At 43.0% G+C, this 25,942-nt stretch overlaps 1 protein-coding gene across 2 annotated transcripts in view; it reads right to left on the bottom strand.

The window, feature by feature from the left end:
* ZNF516 (zinc finger protein 516) overlaps positions 1–25,942 on the bottom strand; it is a 91,527-nt gene that overhangs the window by 30,877 nt on the left and 34,708 nt on the right. For both annotated transcript variants that reach the window (XM_026039776.1, XM_026039775.1), the window contains exon 2: positions 23,903–25,940. In XM_026039776.1, coding sequence (XP_025895561.1) covers positions 23,903–25,814 — 1,912 coding nt within the window. In that variant the 5' untranslated portion in view covers positions 25,815–25,940. The remainder of the gene's footprint in view (positions 1–23,902; positions 25,941–25,942) is intronic.

The raw sequence follows: 25,942 nt of genomic DNA, 5'->3' as shown, positions 1-25,942 counted from the left end.
AAAAAAAAAAAAAAAAACTCTTTATTCAGTTTACCTAAAAACACATTAAGTTACTGCAATATTGTGCTCCTGTATTTGACAGTGTGCAGTGCCTTAACTTAGCTTGTACTTTATACATAACCCATGTATTTTGAAATTGATCAACTATTATTGGTGCCAAAGTTTAGCCACAATGTTAAGAATATAAAACTATTTTTTTWAAATTAATTGTTTCTATATTTCCTGTAACTTAATTATCCAAGTTACTCTGAGTCATCTTGCTATTAGGCTGAAAAAGAAATAACAAAAAATAAAGCAATACTTTGTGTAACAACATTACTGAATCACCAGAAATGAATTATTTTCTGTGGAAAATAGAAAGATATTACAAAATTCAAATCACTGTTTCAAACAATACTTTCAAAGTAAGTGTATTTGGAACTCAGTCTCATTAAGCCTTTTCCCTAAAATTTTTCTACTCTAAATTTTAAAATGAAGCAAGAGAACTGTATCAACAAAAGCTCAGCTAAAGCTGCTTCCAAACTCTGGGCTGACAGCTTTTATAATTCAAGATGAAAGGGACCAGGAGGGGTTATAAAGCGCCTCTATTCCTCTGCCAGTCTTCTCAATCCAGAATTCTTGCTGATTTAGTACTCCGCACACTGCAGACTCGCTGCAAGAGGTGCCTGTGCCCTCAGAACAGAGGCCGCCGCCACAGAAGTCTCGCCTGCCTTTGAAAACAGCCTTTGAGGTGTTTTCCATTCCCCAGAAACACGCTACCAGCAGTCCCCGTGCTGGCTCCTGCGATGCTGGCGGTGGGCGCCAGCCTACYGCTTCCACCAAGCTACTCCCTGCACCTAAGAGGATCTAAGAAATCCCTTATTTGGTGCGTTCTGTCCTCTAAGACGTGAAGACTCCGAGTGACAATGGGTCAATACAGTCTAAAAATAGACCTGCCTGCCCTAACAACTTAAGAGCTCGTTATGTGGAGCTGCCGAGCTTACTAAGGCAAAGAACAACAACCAGGCTCCCTAGTGCTGGGAGAGGGACCTCCCAGGTTGGCCACGAGCGAAGGGATACCTTATGTTTATTATCATTTTATTACTCAGTGCTTCTCCAGATTAAGGCAGTATATAACCAAGAACCAAAATGTACCAGGTGGAACCAAAATTCACCTTTTCCAGGTGCTCTGGTTAGAGAGGCCGCCTCGGCCTGCACCGTCACCGGCCCTTGGCCGAACGGGCCGGCTGGAAACCTGCTGGAAATGGCCGCCGCCGCTGCCTCATCTCCTAACTACCAGTTCACAGGGACAAGAGAGGAGCTGTGGGGCTGACAGCCCTTCCTCTCTCGCTCACAACGGATCATCGGCTTAGCAGACGGCGGCAGGTCTTAACCTAGGAGTCTGTGAAGCGCTGCCAAAGAGGAGCCCTGACACTGCTACACGGTAGCCTCGGGATACACGGTTTTGGAAGAACGCATAAAGCTCGACCTTCTTAATTAGTTAATTCCTGAAGTGGAGTTCAGCCCATGGAACAAACAGTTCTTCCTCAGAACTTAAAGGTTTGTTGGAAGAAACAAAAATTATACCAAGTCCAAAAGAATCCACGGGTTGATATTTTAAAATAAGAATTGCRTTATATTCAAGGGCCTTTTTCTTTGAGTGATCTCATTGTAGCCCATCAACTTACAACCCCAGAAAAGGCCTATATCTTTTATCTTAGGTCTCTAAAGCACCATTAGATTTTCATCCATGATGCATGCAATTTTCAAGTTTGCCAAAAAGAAAAGTCTTATATATCACAGAAAAAGAAGTTGTAAAGGATGGGAGTTTGTAAATGTAAAAATCCCACCAAGAATCAGTAAAGAAAAACAGAAAAGTGCTGGCTCTGCTAGATCACTGAAGGGCTTCGACTGTGACTTCTTCYCATCTTCCTGTCTAAAAAAACATGATTATTTTTGGCCTTTTAGGAAATTCCAAAATTGCTTCTGTGTTTCCCCTGTGAGCAAAACAAGTCAGGAATAGAGATGTATGAGGAGGCACTGCCCTAAGTACTTTGAGGGGCACCAGGGCGAGCTGAGCACTGAAACATCCCTGGAGCACCATAACTTGGATTAGAACTTGTAATTCAGAAGCCTCCCAGTGACGCCATTATCAGACCTGGGCTTGGTATAGGATGTCAACAACTATGCAGGGAGCTTTAAGCACAAGGAATGTCACTGACCAAACGGCCGTGGCTCCCACAGAAGGGCTGGGTACTTCAAATAAATAAATAAATAAATAAATAAATAAATAAATAAATAAATAAATAGCTGATTGTAAGACTTAGAGCAATAAGAAAATTATTACACTGAAACCCTTTAATTAATGCGTGCCGCAGAAGCTGTGATTTTTAAACCCTAAATCTCCCTGTCACTTCAGTTTTTAAGAAATAGTAAGAGGCACCCATCTGCTCAAGCTGCCACATGAGGCCCAAAGTTCTGTTCTCACACCAGTTTTRCACCGGATGTCTCAATAAATTCACTGCTGATTTACATCAGCCAAAAAGGAGAAGAAAGCTGCTAATCTCCTAAATTCGCCCTGTGCAAAAATGCCCCAAACATTTTCCTGTTACACACACACCACTTGCTCCTTAAGAGCAGGGGGGCTAACCCTTTTCTCCTTTCCCCCCCGACCCTAGGCCCCATAAGACATTATGAAAATCCTGACAGATGTTTAATTACAGAGGCACAAGCAAGCATTATTTTGATAAGGTCAAACACAGAGCGACTGTATCTGACTACCAAATGGCTTAGAAGTGTGTGCTGTACTACTAGCAAAGCGAAACTTGGCTAATCCACATTTTGCTAATTCAAACACCTAATAATTCACATGTAAGCAGAAATTGCCGGTAACGCAACACTTCTGAATAACCATTTAAGAGTAGGAATCTGTAGTGCAATCTCATGTTACCAGGGGATATTATGAAATACACTAAACAGCAGTCAGCACTATGTTATGAAATATCAAACCAAATTCTCATTCTCAACATCTAAGAACAAAGTACCTATTGTAATGCCTTTTTTTTTTCTTAAAATGCACTTACAAATTCATGAAGTTCTTCCATTTAAATGGGTCCTTAGTCACCGATGTAAATGAACAAGGGGGGTTGTGACAGTAGTAAAATACAGATAGCATTGTGTTTTAAATCATTACATCCTATTGTTCCTTAAAAAAAAATCCTCAACAATTCCCTGAAAGTTGCTGTACTTGGTGCTAGTTGAAAAACTTCTTTTTATTCAGAAGGTTGTAAAATCCCATTTTGCGTTATTGAAAAACAAACACACACACCCAAAAAAAAAAAAAAAAAACCACACATAAGGACAGCAGGACCTGTGAATAAAATTTCTTGGCTTTGACTGTGAGTGGAGCAGGACCTGTCCCTGTTGTGCTGACTCAAATCGAGCCACAGTTGGTCCCTATGTGTCATGCACCTTCCCAGCTGAGAGGGAAGCGCACGCGCTTTGCAATGCTTTTGAGTTGCACACAGAGCAAGCACAAACACGAAATGTTTCGCTAACAGATTTAAGCACAACGTGCCTCGAAGCACATTGTTCTGACAGCGCCTGGGTCTCCGTCATCACTCCCCTGACTATCAATGGTTCTGGTTAATTTTATAATCACGAGAGGTACAAGCCTCCATCTGGTTAGTCTACATGTTATTGCGGAGTTGGAATCACACGGATCAACAAAATATGTTAGCCAGTAACGCTTTGTTAAGGTGGACTGGTGAGCGGGGAACAGCCGTAATTTAATACCTGCTACAGACCCGGCATGAATAAAACAGCGCTGCGCGTGAAGAGGAGTCCACTGCAGCGCCGCAGCTGGGGGCTCCCGCGGAAGGGAATGCAGCCAGATGGGGATTCASGTGTGTTGGCTGCACCGCCTGCTCAGGTTTAGTCTCCTGAATGCCTGCACGGAGCACAGCAAAAACTGCACACAGCCTTTCCCTGGCTACAGGGAAAGTGCTACAGTGTTGCCCTGGAATGAAGGCACAAGCCAAGGGAAGAGATTCCCTGGATTTGTATACCTGACTGCAGTGACCTGGGGTGCACTTAGGGCAGTGTTCCCAAACGCCTTTTGTTCTGAGCTTATGCTTTTGCAAACGTCCATCCCACAGCACTCTYATCTATGGCAGCTGTGCAGCTATCACTGCCCTAGAACCCACCACTTCTCCAGGATCCCTCCCAGGAGAAGTCCCCTGAGGAGCAGCCGCAGCATCGCTGCTGGGATCCACAAGCCAAGATTCCCGAGGCTATGCCAGTGCCCAGAGCCAAAACCCTACACCCACAGAGCTGTCAGCGTGGGTGCGGATATCCTGCCAAGGCTGCTGCTTGTGCTACTACAGTGAAATCTCCTTCCTCTATCCAAACCCAAGTTAAAATGACACTTTGCTGGTACAGTTACATCCACACGAGGGATTACCTCCACCAGACCTGCATTTGTCAGGTCACTGCTCTGTAAAACCTAACAGCAGGCAAAGAYTCCAAAACAGAGTCCACTGAGGTCTCCTGTGAAGATGGTGTTGCTTGCTCATCTTCCAGGATTCCAACCTTTGGGCTGTTGTCATGGCCTAGGACTTCCCCCATCTCTCTCGCACGCTRCAGTGTGGGCCTGGGTCTTTTATTTCTCCGAAATTTGGCTGAACTTTATTCTTTAGTTCTAAATATACCATGTGTGTGAACTCTTGTTAAGGCATTCAAATGCGGAAAGAAGCCCCTGTACATCTGCACCTACATCACACTCAAATTAGCAAATATATATATATATACACACACCTCAAAGCACCTTGTATACATATACATCACTGTATTACTATTATTTATATGATATATTACATATATATTACTGTGCTCATAAGCTCAGCACCTCATCAGTGCAATGAACACAAAGTTGAAGAGCATTTCCTAAGTTTGGACATTAGAAAACACTTCCCCAGTGGGACACAGGGTAAASAGATTTACATGCTCTTAAATCATTGACTCATTCTGTAATGCTAAATCTGCATGTGAACCTTTCAACAGCACAGTAAATGTAATATATGTCTATACAGTTAAACTCCCTTATGAATATAAGTAGAAAGCTAATTCGAACACTTCAATCCTGACATACAAATAGACACAGAATACGAGCAAAGAGAAACCACCCCTTCTTTCCCTTATTTTAGTTGATGAGATCTCCCATCAGCCACAGCACAAAATCCCCCAGCCATATGTTATTTCAATTGCCTAATGCTTTCTAAATATGTAAAGAAAAAAGCAGCCAGCTATGCCACTGAAGTGACCACTGAAGTCACTGACAAAGTATTGACCTCAAAGRGAGGAGAGGTGGCCTAGAGAATGGATAACAAGCAGTAAATTCAGAGCTTCTCCCCGCTCTGGACAGCGGGAGCTTTTGAAAACCCAGTGGCTCCTGGCCCAGTGGCATTTGCAATGAAAAAGGTTATAAAACTCAGTAAGAGGAATTATTAAAAATGACCATAAGGTCATCTGTAGTCTATCAATCACTGTATCACTTACAGTTCATACTACAGGAGAAAAGTATGAACATCGCCAATGGTGCACATTGGTTACTCCAGATCTATCATGAATAATTGATAGAGGTTATCCGTTTGAGTCCTAGACCATTATTCAAATCTCTAAACCTGCTGTTCACCAACAGCAAAGAGCACTCTAGATGAAGAATGGAGGGGAAATACTTTGAATGACGCAAGCAGCAATGAGGGAACAAAGATTATCTTAAAACAAGATTATCTTTTCTGAGATTAAAAGCACCACCCTCCATGATGAAGCTAAACATCTCTACTTACTGTGCRCGTGCAAGAATAAAATATACCAGTAAAATCTAAATTTAAGGTTTTAGTATATAAATAGCTATATAAATCTCTTAAAAGTTTAGTAGTTCAAGATGAATGCAGAAAGGCATGTCTCACATTCTCATTACATATCTTGCATTAAGCATCTTGTATGTAACTTCTTGATAAAGTGCCATTGACCTATCAGAATAAAAGGTCTTACCATAATGGGCACAGGCTATGATGTTATCTATTTTTAAAAGAATATTTAATAAAAAAGGTGGCTATATTTGCAAGTTGCAATGGATGCTCAAGGAAATAAAACTTGCCAAACTATCTACACTTTATTAATTCTGAGTGAAAGCCTACTGCTGGTGTTAATTCTAATGACAGCAAGTGGCAGCACATCTCTGAATATGGCAGTAAGGGTTATAGTAGATTCCTGTTTGGCCCAAATGTTGGCAGTCCCCAAAATTACTGCCTTACAAGACAGTGCAAAACATTTACACTTCACCATGGCTGAACTAAAGAATCATCATCTTAAATTTTAAATGTGAAAGTRTACACAGCAGGGCAAAAAAAGGTTGTAATTTCAACTTAGAATTAAGAAGGGCATACTCGCTGGGCCTTCTCTGTATAACATCAGAATAATCCTTTAGTGCACTTAAGTGCTGAATGGGATTGTCTGAAAACACTACCTCTGCTGCTTGCTTCTTACAGCAGCAGTTCCTCAGCAGCATTTGAACAAGGCACCATGTAGCAATGTCCTTCCAGGAGCAACACCTGAAACAACTTCCTTATCTTCATACATCCCAAACACAACAGAAATCTAAGATTTCTCCAGAGACTATGGAAAGTCCATGGCAAGCAGTAGAAATCAAAGATTCCTCTGCAAGTTGAGGGACAGCAGAGCCTGCTTTTAATTCCCTTTGCTGAAACRCAGGCTCCTGTCTAGACACCAGCCTAAGGCTCTCTTCTTTGCATATGAGGAAGGCCGGAGCACATAGCAAGGGTGAGGAGTGTCGAAGAACCAGTTTGGGCTTTGGGAAATCAGTATTCCAYGTTCTGCAGATAGCAAAACTCTTAGGCTTATGTCTGATGAGCAAAACAGGCTACAGACACACTTGGACAAACTCATATTCCCCTTGACATAAGCACCTCTCCCCAAGTCAAGGCCATTAAGAAACTAGGCCTAAACACCTTGATACAAATCTCCACTTTTTCCCATAAAGAGGTATCTTTTCTTTATTTTGACTGCATTTAGACCCTGCATACTTTGGCCCTCCAGACTTTAAGATCTGTAATAYTGTTGCATACCAGACTTCTTACAGTCACCCAATCATCATTTCCACCAGCTCTATGGTCCCATGTTTTGACCAGAAACCAATTAACATCCTGCCATAATAAGACAGCAGCATCTCCACTGCTCATCAGGCTTCATGTAAGTAACGAAGACCAATGCTGCTCCCATCTTCACTTTAAAATGTGTTTCTCACAGCAGGCTTTCTTACAACTACTTGCTTACGGTGGCCAGGCTCTTGGTGATCATAAACATCTTATGAACCCGTGGTCACCAGTGACTTTTGATGGGGCAGATTCTAAGCAATTCCACTCCTGAGGGCTTATGGATAAAGAGATCAAAGAAAATGGATAAAACTGCTTTGAAGCACCTTAGTCACTTTGGCGACAGGAGAGTTGAAGCTGCTGAGCAGTTTTCATTAAGAAATGTACAGCTGACTGGCTGAGCCCTGACTAGAGAAAGGAGGTGGARAGAGAGCAAGAAATAGTGAAAAGGAAACAGATTTGGTTACACAGAGAAAATTTATCGCTAATATAACTCTGTAGCTTCCAAATAATTCCTCAGCTAGCTACAAAGTCAAAAGACCAATAGTATTTGATGTGGATAGGCAAATACAAACAGCAACATTTAGCAAATTAATTAAGACTAGCTTTGCCATACTACATCTGAGCAAAACACAAGATCTAAAGCTCAAATAAATTTCATGATGTAAAATAAATAAATAAATCTAATTGCACTTTAAAGAAAGCCTACGCCTAAATACAAAGTTACTGCACAATCAGACAGCAGTCATTTAATAATATGTAATGATCATATATTTCTGTTCTTTTTAGTTAGGCTTAGATCTGAAATATGAGCTTTCTATGGAAAGAAGCTTTGAAGACAGTCATTTATTTGGGAAAGCTTTTCCAGCCTTTTTATTTCTCATAAATGATTCAAATGTTTAAASCATCTAAAGAATCTCACATGTAGGTATTATTAAAGAGACATGGCCTTTTCTGTCCTTTTTATGTTTTTGTAAGCTCATATTTAAAAATGCAGCTGCTGGCTTATGAACAACCCAAAAATAATACGTGTACATGCACTCAGGCAGCCATTTGCCCAAGCTGGCAAGTACCATATTTCCATAAATAACAAAGAATACCAGGTCACAATATCAGCTGTTAAGCAATTTAATAAGCCACAGTGCCTCCGATTTTGCGGTAACCATTTACTGATTATTTTGGGCTTGAAGCTGCACTCAGAAATGCTCTCTCAGACCGCCCTGAACTTCGTTGTACTCGAGTGGATGCTTTTTCCTGGCTGCTTTCTGTGCAGACACCCACATTCCCCCTCTCTGCAGGGTGCTGTGACGATACCAGCCCGCACAGTTGGGCTTTCCAAGGTTTGCCAGCATCGCTAGATCCTCCGCATGCATTTGTATGTACACACTGAACATGCTTTGGGTTATTTGTTCACATCCCGGGTCAGCTGCCCTCYTACCTGGCTCTTCAGACTCATAACATTAATTAATTGCGTCGTACATCAGCTTTAGATAATTAGACGCAGCTGTAGGTTTGAAAAAGAGCAACATGCAGTGGAAAATCTGCTGGGAGATTTTGGTCAGAAATGCTTTTCTAGTTCTCAGATACACCATTAGCTATTCCTCAAGTCCCTGTTTTAACCATTACTTTGGAGATATTTAACTTCTCATAGGGGCTTTGCCAGGCATCCCAACTGATGATGCCGTGACACTATCATTTTTTATTTTAAATGGCATGTGAAATAAGGTCACTCAATTTTGTTTTATGTTTTAACCCTCTCCCCTATCTCCCCCATGAAAAGCTGACAATTTCTCCAAGTGGGGACTAGATCTCCACAAGCATAAGAAGGAATATTGTCTCAGATCTGCTTAACTCATCTGGCTTCACAAACATAAAACTTGCAAGACATAGTAGCTTAGAAGTCTCTTTTTTCCCCCCCCCCCCCCTTAAACACAGGCACATTAGTCACATTACCTCATCATTCAGGGGGCTGAAGAGATTCAATATTACATAGTTCAAAAAAATGACACTATTCATGTTATTTCTCATCTTCAAAATACAAGCCAGCCAGATCTCCTATTTTGAAAGGACATCTCGTTTTGTTTCTCTTTTTGGAGGGGAGGCATTTAAAAATTAACGGGAGAAATATAATATTGGTGATCGCAAATGCATGAAGAGTAATTGGGGCATAAAGGTACTAACAGAAGTGTGCACAGCACAATGAAAAATAAACATGTTGATCAGATCTGAAGGCATATCTAGCACCACACAAGCAGAATAATATTAATACCAGTAAACAAAATATTAGTTTTATTGGTGTAATCAAGTGCTATCTCCAATTCACATATAGAAAAGGCTTTAAGAGGGCTGCAATAATACACGCAACCACCAAAACCAGAGCAGACACTAGTCCTTTAATTTTCATTCATGAGCTGAGATTTTCCCCATGTTTTTCCTCCCTTTAGCTGCTGCTAAACACACCTTTTGTCTTCAATTTAAAGCGAACTCCCAGCTACTAGGAGATTTCCTCAGTGGGAYTGCCCATGTTTCTTCAGCTCATACTCGCTGCTTACGGTTGCACCTGTGACAATTTAACAGCCCTGGCTGTCAGCTAACAGCAACCGATTTTGAGGAAACAGCCAGTAGATTTAAGCTCTTTCAGAGGCCAAGTGCACATATGAAGCACATCTTCAGAATGGAAATTCTTTTTTTTCTCTTTTTTTTCTTTTTTTTGGCTAAGGCAGAAGAACATCTAATTTTTAAGCAAGAGCAGAATAACTAAGATACGCTCTAAGCGTCCCCATTTCTTTCAGAGGGTCTCGTTTTTCCATCCAGCTTTTGCCAAGGTACAGGCACAGCGCAGTGTGCAATTAACCCCTAAAGTAAGGRAATAATGGGAAAATGGTTTCCCTTCTATTCTCAAAGCAAACCTTTGGGGGGAGGGTGAAGGCAAAGCCACAGCTTCAAGTAAAGCGAGGCATAATTAAGCTTTCATACAACATCTGTATGACATTTGCACACGCACTCACTTCCAGTGAAGAGACAGACTTCAAAACTAATGGAGAACATCCCGACGCACCGAGTACAGGAAGAACTGTATAGCCTTCCCAGCTGTGCTTTTAGGATCTGAAAACAGAAAAATGGCAAAGGCTCCCATTTTCTCTTATATTGCTTTTATTGTTGTTTTTGGCCAGAGTCCTCCGAGAGATTTATCGCGCTGCCCTATGTGCTGGAAGAGACTTACATACATCAAGACTACTGGAAAACAATGGCTACAGAATAAGCCTCATCATCGCTCGGCTGTTATAGGCAATAATTGATTCCAGGGTCAACATTGTGATGCCGCAACAAAGGGCTATAGCTTAAGGGTAAAGAATAAACTGCAGGGGCTAATGGAAGTTCTGTTACTACATAAACGTCCCTGAAATTTTATTCRGGAAAGAAAGGAAGTGCAGGGTTAAAATAGTCTATGCAAGCAAAACTCGTTATGAAGCTGATCTGCAGYCTGTCAAGTTGTTTACTGAGTTAAAGGAAAGAAATGCAACAAATGCCTTCAAGTATCTGTAACACGAAAACACTGCCAGCGTATTCAGTTTCAAAGCTGGTGTAATTAGCACCGATGGCAAGTACTGCCTGCATTTCACTGTGTTAAAACACGGGCAAAGAAAGCTATCTGGAATCACCGTGTTATTTATAAGATACTTATTCCTGGTGCAGAGGCAACTTGGTGCAAAACACCATGTGTGATTGCCCCGCTGAATCCAACATCTGGGCCACGTTACGCATCTGACTTGAGCAATGCCTTTGAAATGTCATGCGACGTTGAAGCCAAGAGGTCCCGCCACACCAGTTTTAACAGTCATGTTTTCAAAGCCCATTACTTTATCATTCTGAATCGTCCCATCCAGTGACAATTCTGATCGAAAGTACTTATTTCCTCTCCCCGCGCACCAGGAAAATGAAACAGATGTCGAAGAACTGCATGTTTTCCTTAGAAGTACTTTTCCAAATGTAACGATTGCCTCAGGACACTCGGGAGCTCCCATAAAGAGGTACAAAGGCACAGAGCCACCCTGATGATTTACGGCATAAACCGGTAAGGAACGGGAAGTATCAAAACAGAATCCCTCATTTATATACTTGGCTGTTATCACTTCTCCTTTCTGTCTCTATTTCCGCTGGTCTCAGTATCTTTAAGAAACTTTTGCTCGTTTTTCTGTCACCTGCCGTGCCTCCCTGCTCTGCTGGGAGCCCTGCGATGGCTCAGACAGGGTTTTGGCMGACATACATCCCCCATAAACAGGATTATCCACCTCTTGCAGCTCCTCCTTCCTTGTTGCTCTGCTTTCTCTGTGTTCAGTCTGCATTTACTCATTTCCCTCCTTTAAACATGACTCAAATTCTTCCTTCTAACTGTGTCTTTATGGGCTAATTCCATCCCCACAGTAGCAATTGCCCTGGCACAGGCAGGCCCAGACCCTGCCTGTCCTCCTGGCACTTCCCCCATGGGTAACCTAATGCCACGACACCACTTTAGGCAAGCACGAAGCACTTGCCTCCAGCTTACTTCCTTATGCCATTATTTCACCTTTATTTTCAGTGCTCTCCCCAAKGCACACACGTGCTGCGATTACTATACTAACCACCTATGGTTAACAGCTGACCATAATGGCTGAAATGGCGACCATCTCATTTTCTCTTAAACGGGTAAAAAAATTAATGTTCAGCCTGCAGAACTGTGTGCAAGCTACTCTACAGCACACAGCCAGGAGGTTCCCCTAACGTCTCCCACATTGCTCTGTTGCTGTGTTTCATCATGCAGCCTAAATTCAGGCCGAACCCTTCAAGACAGTCCCTCCTACTGCTTCTTTCCAGCAATACCAAAACATTTTCATTTATGGCTCACAGCTACCTTTGCTGCGTAATCATGGCAGCAGGCTGGACCAGGCCTCAGCCTTCACAACACCCAGTTCCCCGCCACGAGCAGGAGCAGGAGGTTCCATTGACACCACGGCCACGTCAATCGGCACCACCTCCAAGCGCCGTCCCGCAACGCGGCCCCGCGACACCCTCGGGTGCCCRCGGCAGGGCTAGTGCCCACGGAACACCGGCGAGACAGGGAGCAAAATCCCAGCYCCAGGCTGCTCCCCTTTCCAGAGCAAGATGTCAACAGGCGAAGTGGAGGCTGCTTATCTTACSATGTATATGTTGAGTCAGACTTTTGATACTGTGAATCAGACCAAACACGTCCATGTTAGAAAACAAATTCCTACACAGGGCAATTATTCTGGAGACCCCGCTTCTGGCATGTGCTGTTGCATACCTTTTGTTATCTGATAGAATAGGGATCCCTGGAGGAATGTCAACATGTGAGGTCTATTTGGAAGAATTAATGAGCTTCCAGAATAAATTGTTTATAACATTTGGATGCATCCTGGGTAGTAGCAACATGCCAGCTCTTTCCCATTCATATGTATTAATCTATACACAACACACACACACACACACACACACACACACACGTACTTTTTGAATTTTTTCACTGGCTTTTCTCAAACCTTTTTCGGTCTGATGGAGTTTTTAATTATGTTACATTTTTGGCCTCACCTCCCCAGGTATCGAATTTCTTTCCTTTTGTCTTCTCAAGGGATCAAAGTTGCAAAACTGGACTTTGAGCAAATAATGCATGAGGAGGCCTTTCCAACGATGCACTGGTTGAGCGAACTTGCAACTTACTGAAAATATCCCAAAAGAGATTTTTTTTAATTCTTGCTCTCATATAACCAAGGAAGGTCAGCCTAGCAGAAAATTTTACTAGTGCTTAAAAATTTCATTAAGCATTAATAACACATCATTTCCATTACTACTCTTAATATCAGCACTTACATGCTGATAACACTAGATATAAAAATTAATCTCATCCACAAAATAAACTGTTTGAATTATAACAAATATTTATCCATGTGTAAATTATTGAAAGAAAGTCCATATTCCATGAATTTTTCCAAATACTTTTTCCCCCCAAACCCCATTTGTTTTCCTGTTACGACTTCACAAACAGTGTGACAATTTCTTAAGGCTTCTCTAGACTTCTTTAGTACTGTAAAATTAGTATGCGTGTGTACGCAGGCATGTGTATGAACAAGAAAGTTCTGTGAAGTATTATAAGGTTTTTAGAATTAATGGGTTCCATGTGCCGTCTAAGCTGTATTTCCTGAATTCTCTAAAGGACAGAGAAAGATCTATTTGCTTTATTATCTTTTTGTCGCTGTTGTWGTAGTAGTTGTTCTATTTTTTAATGCTTTACTACCTGCTGAAAAAGGTTGTATCACCGAAAGCTTCACACAGCTTTGCACACTGATGCTACACAGTTAGCAAACCATGCAAAAAGTAAAGCCTGAATACAGCATCTGTTCCTGGGAAACAGTGGGGACAGGAAGAGATGAAGCCTCTTACGTCCTATTAYGGTCCTGATGCTTACAATAAATTGCACTCGAGTCCTTCACCATCACACGGGTGGCACGGARTCTTCTACTGTTGAAACAGAGAGTATCTCATGGAAGGGAAAAAGATTTCGGTTTAGACCTGAAGTTCGTATTTCTGAAAGAGCCCACATCTCTCTGAGTGAACAAACTTTTTTTTCTTCTTTCTCCAAAAATATTTATTTTTTGCTGACAGCAGCTTGCCTCAAATACTATTTAAGCAATAAGACATCACAAGACATATGCTGTTCTGAGATAACACACACCTCTGAAGTACTGTTAGGTATAGCTGATGCCTTCGACTGCCTGATGAATTTGTTATCTCAAAGAAACACAAGGTCTGGGAGTGTCTTATATTATAAACTAAATCCAAATGTAATCTTAAAAAAACTTTTTGTATCTTTTTAAAGGAAAGAAAAAAAAAGAGAGAAAGATCTCACTTAAGAGTTTCACTGGGCTGGTTTAACTACCTCTATCTTATGGCTCCAAAGCAGTCTAAAATCACAACTGTGATTTGACAACATAATCATTTTAACAGCTATTTATTTTTCTCTTACTTGAAGTAATATACATAATCAAGTATTATTTAAGGTTCAAGATCACCAGCCTGGAAAGCAAGTTCTAAAAGCATGAGGACAAGTCTATACTGGGCTGATGACCTTGTCAGGGAAATATCTCATTTTCTATATTCACATTAAGCATGCACCTATATACAAGTTGCCATAAGCATCAACTGAGAAAGTGCTTTTCTCTCTCATGTGGATAATTCCTCAATGGAGATTCTATATGTTAAGGGAATCAAGCATTAGATTTTTGTTATTGTTATGGCTAAACTGAAAATGAATCCATGAACAATCCATGAACAAAATGAATCCATAAGACAATTCTAAGACTTAGCCTTTCCTTATATCTTGTCCTATGCAAGCTTTAAATACTATTGTATAATTGAGGTGTAAATTCTGTAATTTACACCACCATAGATTACAGACAGGAAAGATTTGTCTAATTTTTGCTAACCTCAAACCATTAGGTGCCAAGTAGTTCAASAAAGCACTTAACGATTCCAAACCAGCCGCTCATATGCTTAAAATCAAGTCAGTGGTTACGAGTTTTGCTGGATCAGGGCCAAAGCATTCAACAATTTCCCATTTCAAACCCRTGCTGTCTATAAGTGAGAAAAATCCACCATGAAAATAAGTCTCCTACGCTTCTACAGATCCATTCCAGGCACTGGTAATAGTGGCACAGATACAGACACCTCTCGCAAAACATGCACAGGAGCAACAGTTGCACAGCAAATACAGTGAGGATCCARAAGTCATTCAAGGACTGGAAATAAATTCTAGGCAATAAATACCCAAAAAAATCAACATTGTGAAAATCTGAACATTTACTTTCAAAGGAAAACTAAATAGTGAATAAAAATTCACTATAAAATTCCACACACACACCCCAAAAAATTACTAGTGATAAATCTTGTAGGCAGTCAAAAGGAAACTGAAAATAAAGTTATTGATGTTCTCTCATCCTGAAGGCAGTTAAGTTGCTCTTGACTTTCCTTCGTATGACTGCTACCACAATCATGCCCGGCAGGATGTCTCAGCTTAGTGGATGTCAATTTAAGTTAAAGCGATTCAGTGTTTGAACTGGATAAAGGAAAAAAAGAAAAGTAATAACGACCAGCGACCTACGAAAACCTGTGTTTATAAAATGAAGCTGCAGAAAACAAACAGTTATCTATCAATATCAGGTCAAACTCTGCATTGTTTCTACATCTCGTGCAGCCCTGGGATCCCACGAGTTTCCATCTGCCCCAAACAGAGTCCACTGCATCCACAGAGAAGCACACAGCATCTACTGTCAAATCTAATGCATTAACAAAGAAARCCTGACCTGCAATTCACGATAGATCAGGGGCAAACTGTGAACCATAACGTTAAGAGCAGCGAAAAGACTTAACATCAAAGACATCTAACAAATCCCTTGTTAGCAGTGATTTACAGATCAGTAGAATCCCACTAAACACAGCTGCACTGTTGCAGAAATATTTGGAAATCAGCTTAAAAGCACTACCATTGTAATTTTCATTGTCCAAATCTGGTTCTGCCAGTTGGGAGAAAGGCAGTTCTTGCTCACTAACCAGACGCTGCAAGAAAATAAAAACATTGCACAATGTGATTTTATGGCTATAAACGTCGCAGAGTAGTATTTCATGTACTACGGTCTGTAATAGAAACCTTCAGTGCTTAGAAAGGCCAGAACTGCGATAGTGGCTTTTACAAGGCTGGATGTCAAGATGTGAGGCTTCGAGGAAGYTGACTAAGTTCTCTGAAGCTGGATGAAAGTGCATGTTTGCATATGCAGATGGCTACAATACTTGCAAGAGTAGCTAACAGCCTACTATTAAAACTGGACCTATTGAACAACTGATTTCAAGGGAAATATTCCTGAATATACAAACTAAAATGAAGACAAACAGCTTTCCATACCTTTGAACATATCTTCTAAAATGTTACTGTTTAGCAAGCCTGGAATGGGTATTGGCAGCCGAGAAAGGACTCAACACAGGTGTAAGCAATCCTGACAAGCAGGTAATGTGACAATAACATTTTCCAAAGCTGCTCAAGAAGCACGAAGAACTTGTCTTGCTTTGGGCATCTTACATAAGCTTCAGGGCAAAGTTTCTCCTATCACGGCCTAACTTTAAGAAATGGCACTCACCTCCTCGTTTTCTAACATAAAAACTGAAGGGTGAGTAAATTTCTCTCTTCCTTAGTATGTTAGTACAAATTTTCCTCCAAGCTGCGCCTGGAATTACTGCTTAGCAAATACTGTCATGCCTTGGTCTCTCACATCACACCYCACAACGTGGTGTCTAAACAAACACTCTGCTGTAATTGTGTCACTTGCCATCCCCACGGAACCCCATCAGAAACGCCAAAACTCATGACATGTTGTTCCAGCGTACCTCACTGGAAATGCTCCAGTACTCAAAGAGGACCTCCACCAAAATATCTGCAAGGAATACAAACAGGGCAATGGCTGGATTAATAACTTCAAAATGCTGCAGGAGTTCTCTGTCAGCAGCAATGAAGACTTAAAGCTTCTGGCATGAGAAGCCACGTATCTATTGAGGTATCTGAAGCCCAGGCAGCAAGAGCCTCCGTTCTGACTTGAGCTGACTCTGTGTTATCTGCTCCTTATCACCCTGCCCTGTTGTGAGAGGAACTGGAATTACTGTTTAACATTCATGCTGGCCACCCACATTACACCACGCGGAGTAAAATGGGAGCTAGTAACAGGGAGCAGGGTTACTGTGGAGTTATCAGGAATACTGTGGAAATCACCTGAGATGCCCACAGGGCAATCATTAAATGTTCCCCGGTTAGTAATGAAGTCAGAGTAATATATAACATTAAAGAGCATTGACTGCACTATCTCAAAGCATAGCTGCCCTGCTCCTGTTAATCACTCCTTGCACAAGCATCTTCCAGCAGAGCTCCCATCATAAGCCCCAAATAAAGGACCAAACGACTCAAGAGGTGTGTGGTACATGTGCCAAGAAAGTCTTATAATCACAGCCCTAGATGACACAGGGCTCTCCTCTCTCCATGACACACTCTTCAGTGCTTCTGGCTACCGGTTACCTGTTATCTGGGGATGATTAACATAATTCTGTCATAGAATCATAGAATCACAGAATGCTTAAGGTTGGAAAGGACTTCAGAGGTCATCTAGTCTAACCCCCCTGCTCACGCAGGGTCACCTACAGCACGTGGCACAGGGCTGCATCCAAGTGGGTTCTAAAGATCTCCAAAGGAGGAGACTCCACAACCTCTCTGGGCAGCCTGTTCCCGTCTTGGCCTATTCCCTCAGTTCTCCCCATTTACACTGGCCCACAGTTAACAAAGAGAAGAGGGATTGCTAGTGGAGCAGCACTGGAAGGTGCAAGAGCTGTCTGCTGCAATCCTGAGGAGCGGCCCAGAGACCCAAAGGGAGAGGAGGGGTATAAAGGGTCGCTGCAAAGGTACATGGAAGCCTGCACGTGCCAAAACGATGCTTCCAGCAGCAGTGCCTGGCAGAGAAACTTCAGATCAAGCCTGCACGTGCCTCAGGACTGGACTACATACACGATAATGAGGCAGATACAAAAGAAATTTATGCATGGTAGTTTTAGAYATATTCAAGCTTTAACTGATCTGAAGGACATGCACTGAATTCTTCTTCAGTGACTGCTTGAATTTTGCAAGACACCAAAGAGTGCTTCACAGTTCCCACTTCCCCAAGCTCCGCGTCCTTGTCTCTGCCCAGCTTCCTTATGACTTGACTCACCAGCTTGATGTATTTCAAAGTCCTGGCATTTATCCCAGTGGCATTAAAACAAAACGATTAGCTTGGGTTGTAAAGTTGAGGGGCTTTTGTATTCCAACAAGTGCTCTTCAGCACTGTCAAAACTAACTGGTGAAGTATGTAATCATAGTATTAGTTTTTCTAATCTTCACAGACAAGGATCTACTGCAAGTCACTGACACTGTTCTTCCTTATAACTGCTCAGTTTTTGGAAGCCTAAGGCATCAGCTGTCCACTGCTCTGCACAAAGATATCTTCCAACTTGTTAATACATTTATTCTACAAAATAAACATGCTAAATAATTTAAGCATACTTAAGACTGTACACATAGRACAAGATCTTCATTTGGTGTAAAATGTCCTAACAGCATTGCCTTCAGTGATATATTAGTTTACTGTTAAGAGTCAAGCATATGAAATATGCTAAGAATAATCATTCTATACAATGAAAACAGTTTTCCCCAATACACAGAGGAGTATTTTTGCATATAAGCAAAACAATGGAAAATCAAGCATAGGGCACTGCCAGATATATTTTTGTGCACTTACACTTTGCAACTGAAGCAACTCTATCCCTCTATAGAACTACAGAAACTCTATAGAAACTCTATAGAAACTACACATTTTATTTTTCTATTKTAATTTGCTTACCTGTTTTATTCTTATGGTTCCTCTTCTCCCCAAATTACACTTTTCTGCAAAGCTCAAGCAATTCTGTTTTTTAGGCATGTCTTGATAAAGGTTCAGCTCCTGGAACTGTTATTCTTTATACACGAGCATGCCAAAGTCCAACTTCATTCCTCATAAATCCCTCCTAGTCTGAAGTATTTCACTTCAGTAATGACTTCAGTAAAGTCATTATGTTTCTGCTCAAACATTTCAATATACACATAGCATAATTTTATCATTCATCCAAGAGACATTATATCTGCCACATCTTCCAGTTGCACAACCCATAAGCAACTAATAGTGAACTGAAAAAGAAAGCTGCCTGATAAAGAAAATAAACAGACCCTAACCACAAATTCCGTGGAGTTTTTTCAAATGAAACCAAAAGAAATAAAATGCTCAAAAGCTCAARATCAGGCACTTCCCATCTTATATTTTTTTAAATCAAGACTCAAGAAGGAGCTGAAAGGTTTTTTTTAAAGGTGCATGATAACACAACACATGACCTTTCCTGATCTTCCCTTSTCACATAGAAGATCCATGGATGATGGATGATCATGCCCCATGCTGCGAGGGGCAACAGCCCTGGGGGACTCCCATCCCACTGCACCAGGATGGCCCTGAGAGCCCTTAGGTTTCAGCAGAGGACAACCCAAGACCCTGGGACAGCCTGGGCAGGAGGCTGAGCCTCGACACCGTCCCTTCTTTCTTTTCAGCCTCCCCTTTGGCACCTTCATCTTTCGGCCCAGTGCAGCTCCCTTCACCAAGGTCTCCTAACTACCCCAATGACCCCCCTGCTCTACTCAAACTCTCCTCCATGTCTGTCTTTCATTCCTGCACCTTACACTCATCCCTGTCCCTTTTCTGGTCCTCTCATCTTCCCACAGTAGGTCCTACCTTATCAGAAATTCCCAACATCGCGCCCTTCATGCTTTTCTGCGTTTGCCACAGCAATAAAAACCAGCATGCGTTGAGTAAGAAGGGATCAGTCTCTCCTTAAATTATTTCARAAATCTGGAGTTTATTCTTATTTTTGTCCTCTGTCAAAAAGCCACGGGTGGGAGGAGGCAGAAAAAAAAAAAAAGAAAATGGCAATGATTCTCACTCAAAGCAGCATCCCCTCTCTCCTCTTACTTGTTTCCTCCCTCAGAAAGATCAGGCTCAAAGAAGCCACGTTCTTCTTTAATGCTTTTTTGCTTTTAGATTTATTTTTATTACTTTCTTCCTCCTTACTCTGACATCTACATGCAACAAGAAATAATTTTATTTCATTCTCTTACTCTCCCAAGATCTAGACAGGAACATCAAAGGCCAGTCTTTTAGYATGCATTCGCTAAGTACCAAATTGTATCAAAATTGATTTCCCATCTCACCCCATCCATTGTTTTCCCATCMTATTTCTCTTCCTATATACTAGAAGCATGCACTCACGTCCTCAAAACTTATACTTCCTTCTTGATTTGAGCACTGAAATGGTTCATAATGCCTTAATGCAACAAACTGTTGCATTAATTACTAAATACACAGCGATAATATCTTTTTTAATGGGAAAGGTATACTGAAAATGAACACACAATGGTGGGAAATAAAAAATAAAAATATCAATAGAGAAACAAAACCTCTGCTGCCTGCAGATCAAGATCTGGTCACGGGAACAGCAAATAGGTGAATAAACTCTTCTATTTTGTTTCAGAGGCAAATGTGATGTGGAAATTAGCAAGTCTGCTTTGCAGTATTCACCTCTTTAGTGCTCTCCATGGCGGGATTAAATAAGGGTGCCCACATGAAGTCTAAAGTTTTGTGCTTTTTGACCCATAAGTGCTGTGTCCCTGTGTCCCACTGTATGGACATGCACATAATCACCGTACACAGACATAATTATTTCTTTGGCCTACATGTATTTTAGGTGAGAAGCTGAAAGATAAAACTAGAAAGAGTAATTTCTCTTCCATTTTTACTGATGTACGTATAATCTCTCTACTTTGGCAATCAAAACTCTGAATTTTTTTWAAATAAAAAAATGAAATTCAGAAAAATCTGAATTCTTGGGGAATAATTTGGGGATTGATTTGGGAAAGTGATAAGCAACTCACTTAAGGATGGTTCAAACCGCTTCAGATTCACCTCCCGTGGAAATCCAGGCGCTAGTAGCTTACATGGAGAGGTAACATTAGGAAAATATTGTATTTTTCTCCTTCAAACAAGATGAAAAGCATTGAGCTAGCTCTCCCACCGGCAGCTGATAATCAGGGTTTGCAAACACCACCCTGGTGCCTGAGAAATCATTCTGTCACTCGACACAGGGCAGAGACAAATTACAAGTGTGTTAAGGGCAGGCACAGCCCACCCTGGAGGCTCCTGATCCCATTCCCACATGGGAAGTGGCATTTTCGCCCTTCTCCCAGTTAGTCCCGCTGTTCTTCCCCAGCTCCTAAGTTAGGGTGAAGTTAGGGAAGTGGGGAAAAAAATCTATATTATTTAAAATAATCTTACAAGTAGCGCAAGATTTTAACCACAGTTCGAGTAAAAATAATYCCATGGCAGGAAGGTGGGGAAAATGGCCAGGAACACTGTTTGYCTGCATCCATCCATAGGGCTGGAGCGCAGCCCTTGACGGAAAAGGCTCAGCAGCAAGAGCAGCTAAAAAAAGCCACGGCAGAGGAGAGCAAACCACAGCACTTCAAGGACAAAACGCACTTAAAGGCCAGGCCGAAACATCTGACTTTAACAAGAGTGTACATGAGGGGAGAATTTGGCCTATATTCTACAGACCCGAAGCTTTTGTTCACAGAGCTAGAAAAAGGAAAGCTTCCCGAGTTAAAAGGGCAACATGCCAAAGAAGAAATCCTAGAGTTTGCTGGACAGAAGGACCCAGGCCCTAGAAAACAAGGGCCAGCATAGGAAATTTGCACACACACACAAAAAAAAAAAATGGGAAAATGAATTCACTCATCTTGGCCTATGAACATTCCTGCATTTTTTGCTACCTTCTTTTGAATTAGAAACCCCTGACACTTTTTAAAAAAAAAGAAAAATAAAAAAAAGCCGTTTCATTGCTATATTCATTTTATTTAAATAAATTGCATCAGAACAAAGGATAATATTGCCCTTGGTCAGTAGATTGGAAAGGTCCTTATTAACCAAGCAGCAACCCCACTCATTTCCCTGCTCTTCAGCTGGTGAATACAAGGCAGRACGCACCCTCCCAGCCAATCAATGCAGATTTATCCATTTTCCAAGGAGCTCCTCTCCCAAGGCCGATCGGTTTGCTGCCGCTTTGCTGCTTGGCAAAGATAAGAACGCGTTTGGCACCCAAGGAAAGCCAAGTTTCCAGGTGCCAGCTAGCAGGAAGGGTTAAGCCAGCCACTTTAATGAATGTGCGAGAGAAACTGCTCTGTAGCAAACTCTCACCTTTCACTGGTGGCACAAGAGCTCAGAGCTTTAACCGAGGGAAGATCTGGGACACGGAAAGAGATAAGGGAGTTCCTCCTGCTAAAACTGAAGTGCTTCACACCGAGCGTGCAGAAGAGCAGCTCCACTATCCGAACATCACGGGAAAAGGTTTCCAGTGTTTTYAGGCCGTCTCTAGAGAGGTGGTTTTCCACGGCCGCGGTTTCCTTCGCACGTAAGACCAGTAAATCATGGCAGCCCCATTTGCATGCGGACAAAGCTGCYGTTTCCTAACTGTGCAAGTGGTTCTAACCTGTACGCAGAGGTGTTTCAGACAGACCTCAGGGGCTGCCTCGTACAATAAGTGCACTCCTCACTTCCTAAATACAACACTAGATGGGAAAGCCCAGTTTTGAGCCGATCAATAATAAACAGGCAAGTAATCATGGCAAAAATATTTCAGTCAGTCATCTTGTCCTCAGGATTTCTTGCAGTTGTGGTTTATGGAAAGGGCAAGAAAGCATTTAAAAAAAAAGTGGAGTTCTTGGTTTAATTTAAGTTTCTATTCTAGTGGGCACCGAATTTGTCCATTTGGGCCTTTATCCAAGTTGTAGGAAAAAAAAATTGAGTTTAAGACTGTCTTTTTAAGTTTTAGGGACAAACAGATGGGTTTCATTTTTTATAGTTGCAACCCTATTGCAACTGGTTCTCTCTTCTGCCAAAGTCTTACATTTAGAAAGTAATATTGCCACACAGTGACAGCCCAAACTTCAGCTCTCCTAAAACCATGAGAGTTTTATGAAAGCTGCTTAATGACCAAAAACAAAAAAGGGAGAAATTGCTTCACCACGTCTTCTATTCTTTTGACAAATATGCAACTATTAATACCCAACCCRGGAAGACGTTGCTTCGCTGCTGCGGGATCTGTGGCCAATGGAGAAGGCACATCACCAAATCCTACAAGGACCTAACGAAATAACGAAATAAACCACCCCCTCTTTCAGAAAGGTTACTGCTGATTACTTCATCAGAGTAGGTCTTGAAAATTAGTTCAATTCTACGTTCATAGAACAAAAAATACAAGAAAACAGGAAAGAGTAACAGTTTGCCAAACAAAAGGGGGGAAAAAGGCAAAACAAACCACAAGGTTAGAAGATTAGCAAGAAAGAATGGTTAATGTCATAATATAATAGTGTCATATTTTTAAAACAGCATTATAAGCAAAGAAGGGTGAACAACAAAAATAAAAAATGATTCAGAAGTGCCTAACAGCGTTCTCTCAAATATTTACTTTGCTGCTGTTTGGGGAATAATTTGTTCCATTTAGCAGCGCCGAGCTCAAAGGATTGCTTTAATCCAGGGAGATTAATTACAGAGCGTGGAGCTGCAAACACAAGTTTGGGAGGCAGAGCAGAGGGAGGGTGAGGAGGAACGCCYCTCACCCGGGCAGCGAGCGAGTGCGGGTGCTCTGGGGAGCCAGCGCGCAGGGCACCGGGATAGCTGCGCCAGAGGCCCCAGGATGTCCAGGGATGCCACCCCTGGGCTGCAGCTATGGGGAGAGATAGCGGTGTTGCTGTGGGGAACCAGAAGCTGTCTCAGGTGTCCCTGGCCAAAGCACACATTGACCCGCACCCGGTCACAGCTGGCAGTGAGCTCACGTTTATTAGTTATACCAGAAACGCTGAATCAAGCTGAAGAGATAAACGGCACCCATCAGGCACAAGGCGGGATCCATGCCGCGCCTCAACATTCCGCATCCTTCCGCTCGGCCCTCGCCCGGGCCACTCCCRGCGTGCCGGGAGGCGCGAGGACGCGCGCACGGCCGGGAACGGCGGCGAAGGGGGCAAGAGGGAAGCGCAGCAGCAGGAAGGACCTTACCTAAGGAGGGCTCCGCTCCTCCCTCCTCCGAGCTCTCCTCGGCCCCCTCCTCGCCCAGGCCAGAGGTGGCCGAGTCCTCCGGGGCGGACGCGGAGCCGGGCGTGCTGGGCCCACTGACGGAGCCCGAGTCGCCCTCCTCGCTGCTAGAGCCGTAGCGGTCGGGCCGCGCGGGCGCCCCGCTCCCGCCGCAGCGCCTGCGCTCCTTGCGGTGCACGCGCGAGTGCAGCACCATTTGGTGGTACGTGCGGAAGATCTTGCCGCACTCGAAGCACTCGGTGGACTTGTTCTGGGCCGCGCGGCGGCTCTGCCGCGACGACGGCCGGTAGTCCAGGTCACTGTGCGCCAGCAGGCAGCTCTCGGCGGGCTGCGCGCTGCTGCTGCTGCTCTTCTCCAGGCGCCCGCCTGCACAGCTCTTCTTCTTGGGGTTGCTGGAGGAGCTGGGCGAGTCCTGGTCCCGCTTGCGCTTCTCCTGGTTGACAAGGATATACTCCCTCTTCTCCTTGTCGTAAGTCACATCCGCATCAGCCAGAGCCTCGTCCCACCCCACATACTTGACATACTCCGATGGCTCTGCAACTTTTCCTTTGGTGGCCAGCTGCCAAGCTTGGTAGCTGCTCACTGGATCTAGCTCAGCTACTCTCTTCCCAGGCTGTCCTCTTGTAACTCTATCTGTCCCTACAGATGGCCTTAGGTTCAGACACTGCAAGAAAAACTGCTTTGTTACAGAGGGGCTCACGCTGCCGTCAGTTAAGCCCTCGCCTTTCTCCACCGCGTTGTTCCGCCGAGCTCTGTAGTGAACGGCGTTATGTGCTTTTAGGCTCTCCATGTTTGTAAACAGGTTTCCACACTTGGTGCAAACTTCATACAAAGAAAGGCCGGTCACAATGGTCTCCTCCTGTATGACATCATTAATAGTGGCTATGAGCTCTAGATCGTTTTTTGGTTTGTTTTTGCTCCCTGTCTTTGGGCCGTGCGACTTCATGTGGTTCTTGAGAAACCAAGGCTCTTTGAATCTTCTGCCACAAATGTGGCACCCGTGATCAAATGATCCCCTATGCTTTTTCATGTGAGCTTTCAGAAACCAGGTCTGACTAAAGGCCTGCCCACAGACTTCACAAGGGAACTCGCCTGCGCTCAGTTCACTCTTGCAGTTCTCCGTATAAGCCTCCCCATTGGGGACCTGAGCTGTTATATGGTCCTTCTCTATGTGGTTTAACAGCGTCTCCTCCCTCAAGGTCATGTAGCTGCACAACCTACACTTGAATGGTTTGTGGACCTGATGTAGATGCTGCTCGAGGTCCTTCTTCCTTTCAAACTTGCTTTTGCAGAAGGTGCAGTGGTGAGCGGTAAGCTTGCCATTGTCTTCGGCAGGCGCCGCCTCCGCCACCTCCTTCTTGCTGCTTCTCAGCAAGATCTTGCCGTTATCCATCCGGGCGGCACCGTTCAGGATCTTATTGCAGGCAGAAGTACTTTTAGTGGGGCTGGTGCAGCCGCCGAGGCCCTCCGCGACGCCCACCTCCCCCAGCTGCACCTCGCCCATCTCCACCTCGTGTCCCTGACTTAAAGTGCCTGTTCTGTGACTGCGAATGTGTATCTTCAGGTTGCCCTTTTGGGAAGCTCTGTGATCGCAGTAAGGGCATTTGTAGGGCTTCTCGCCCGTGTGCTTCCTCATGTGCTGAGACAAGGAGCTCTGGAAAGGGAAGCTTTTACCACAGATGCAGCAGCTGTGGCACATGGTCTTGTCTGCATCCATGTCGCTCTTGCTCAGCTTGCTTGGGCTGGAGGATCTCCGTAATTCCATTTCTGCCTCTTTATTACGATCCATCGGTATTACTGCGGCATCAGATGAAGGGGACAGGAGGGCACAAGCATGTCCAGCGGCTGAGGAGCACTGGATTGTGTTTTCAATCATACGGTTGCACAGAGTAAAAGTTTTATTTCTTCATTCTCCGGGTAACGTTTCTCCTTTCAACTACTGGAAGGAGTCTGAAGGGCCAATTTATTTCACTCTGTTCTGTAAGCAGGTGGCATAGATCATCT

This window comes from Nothoprocta perdicaria, unplaced genomic scaffold (assembly GCF_003342845.1).
Source record: "Nothoprocta perdicaria isolate Ctin4 unplaced genomic scaffold, notPer1 scaffold_24, whole genome shotgun sequence".
NCBI classification, from domain to species: domain Eukaryota; kingdom Metazoa; phylum Chordata; class Aves; order Tinamiformes; family Tinamidae; genus Nothoprocta; species Nothoprocta perdicaria.
Note: the sequence above shows the minus strand (reverse complement) of the source record. Positions and strands in the feature narration are given on the sequence as shown.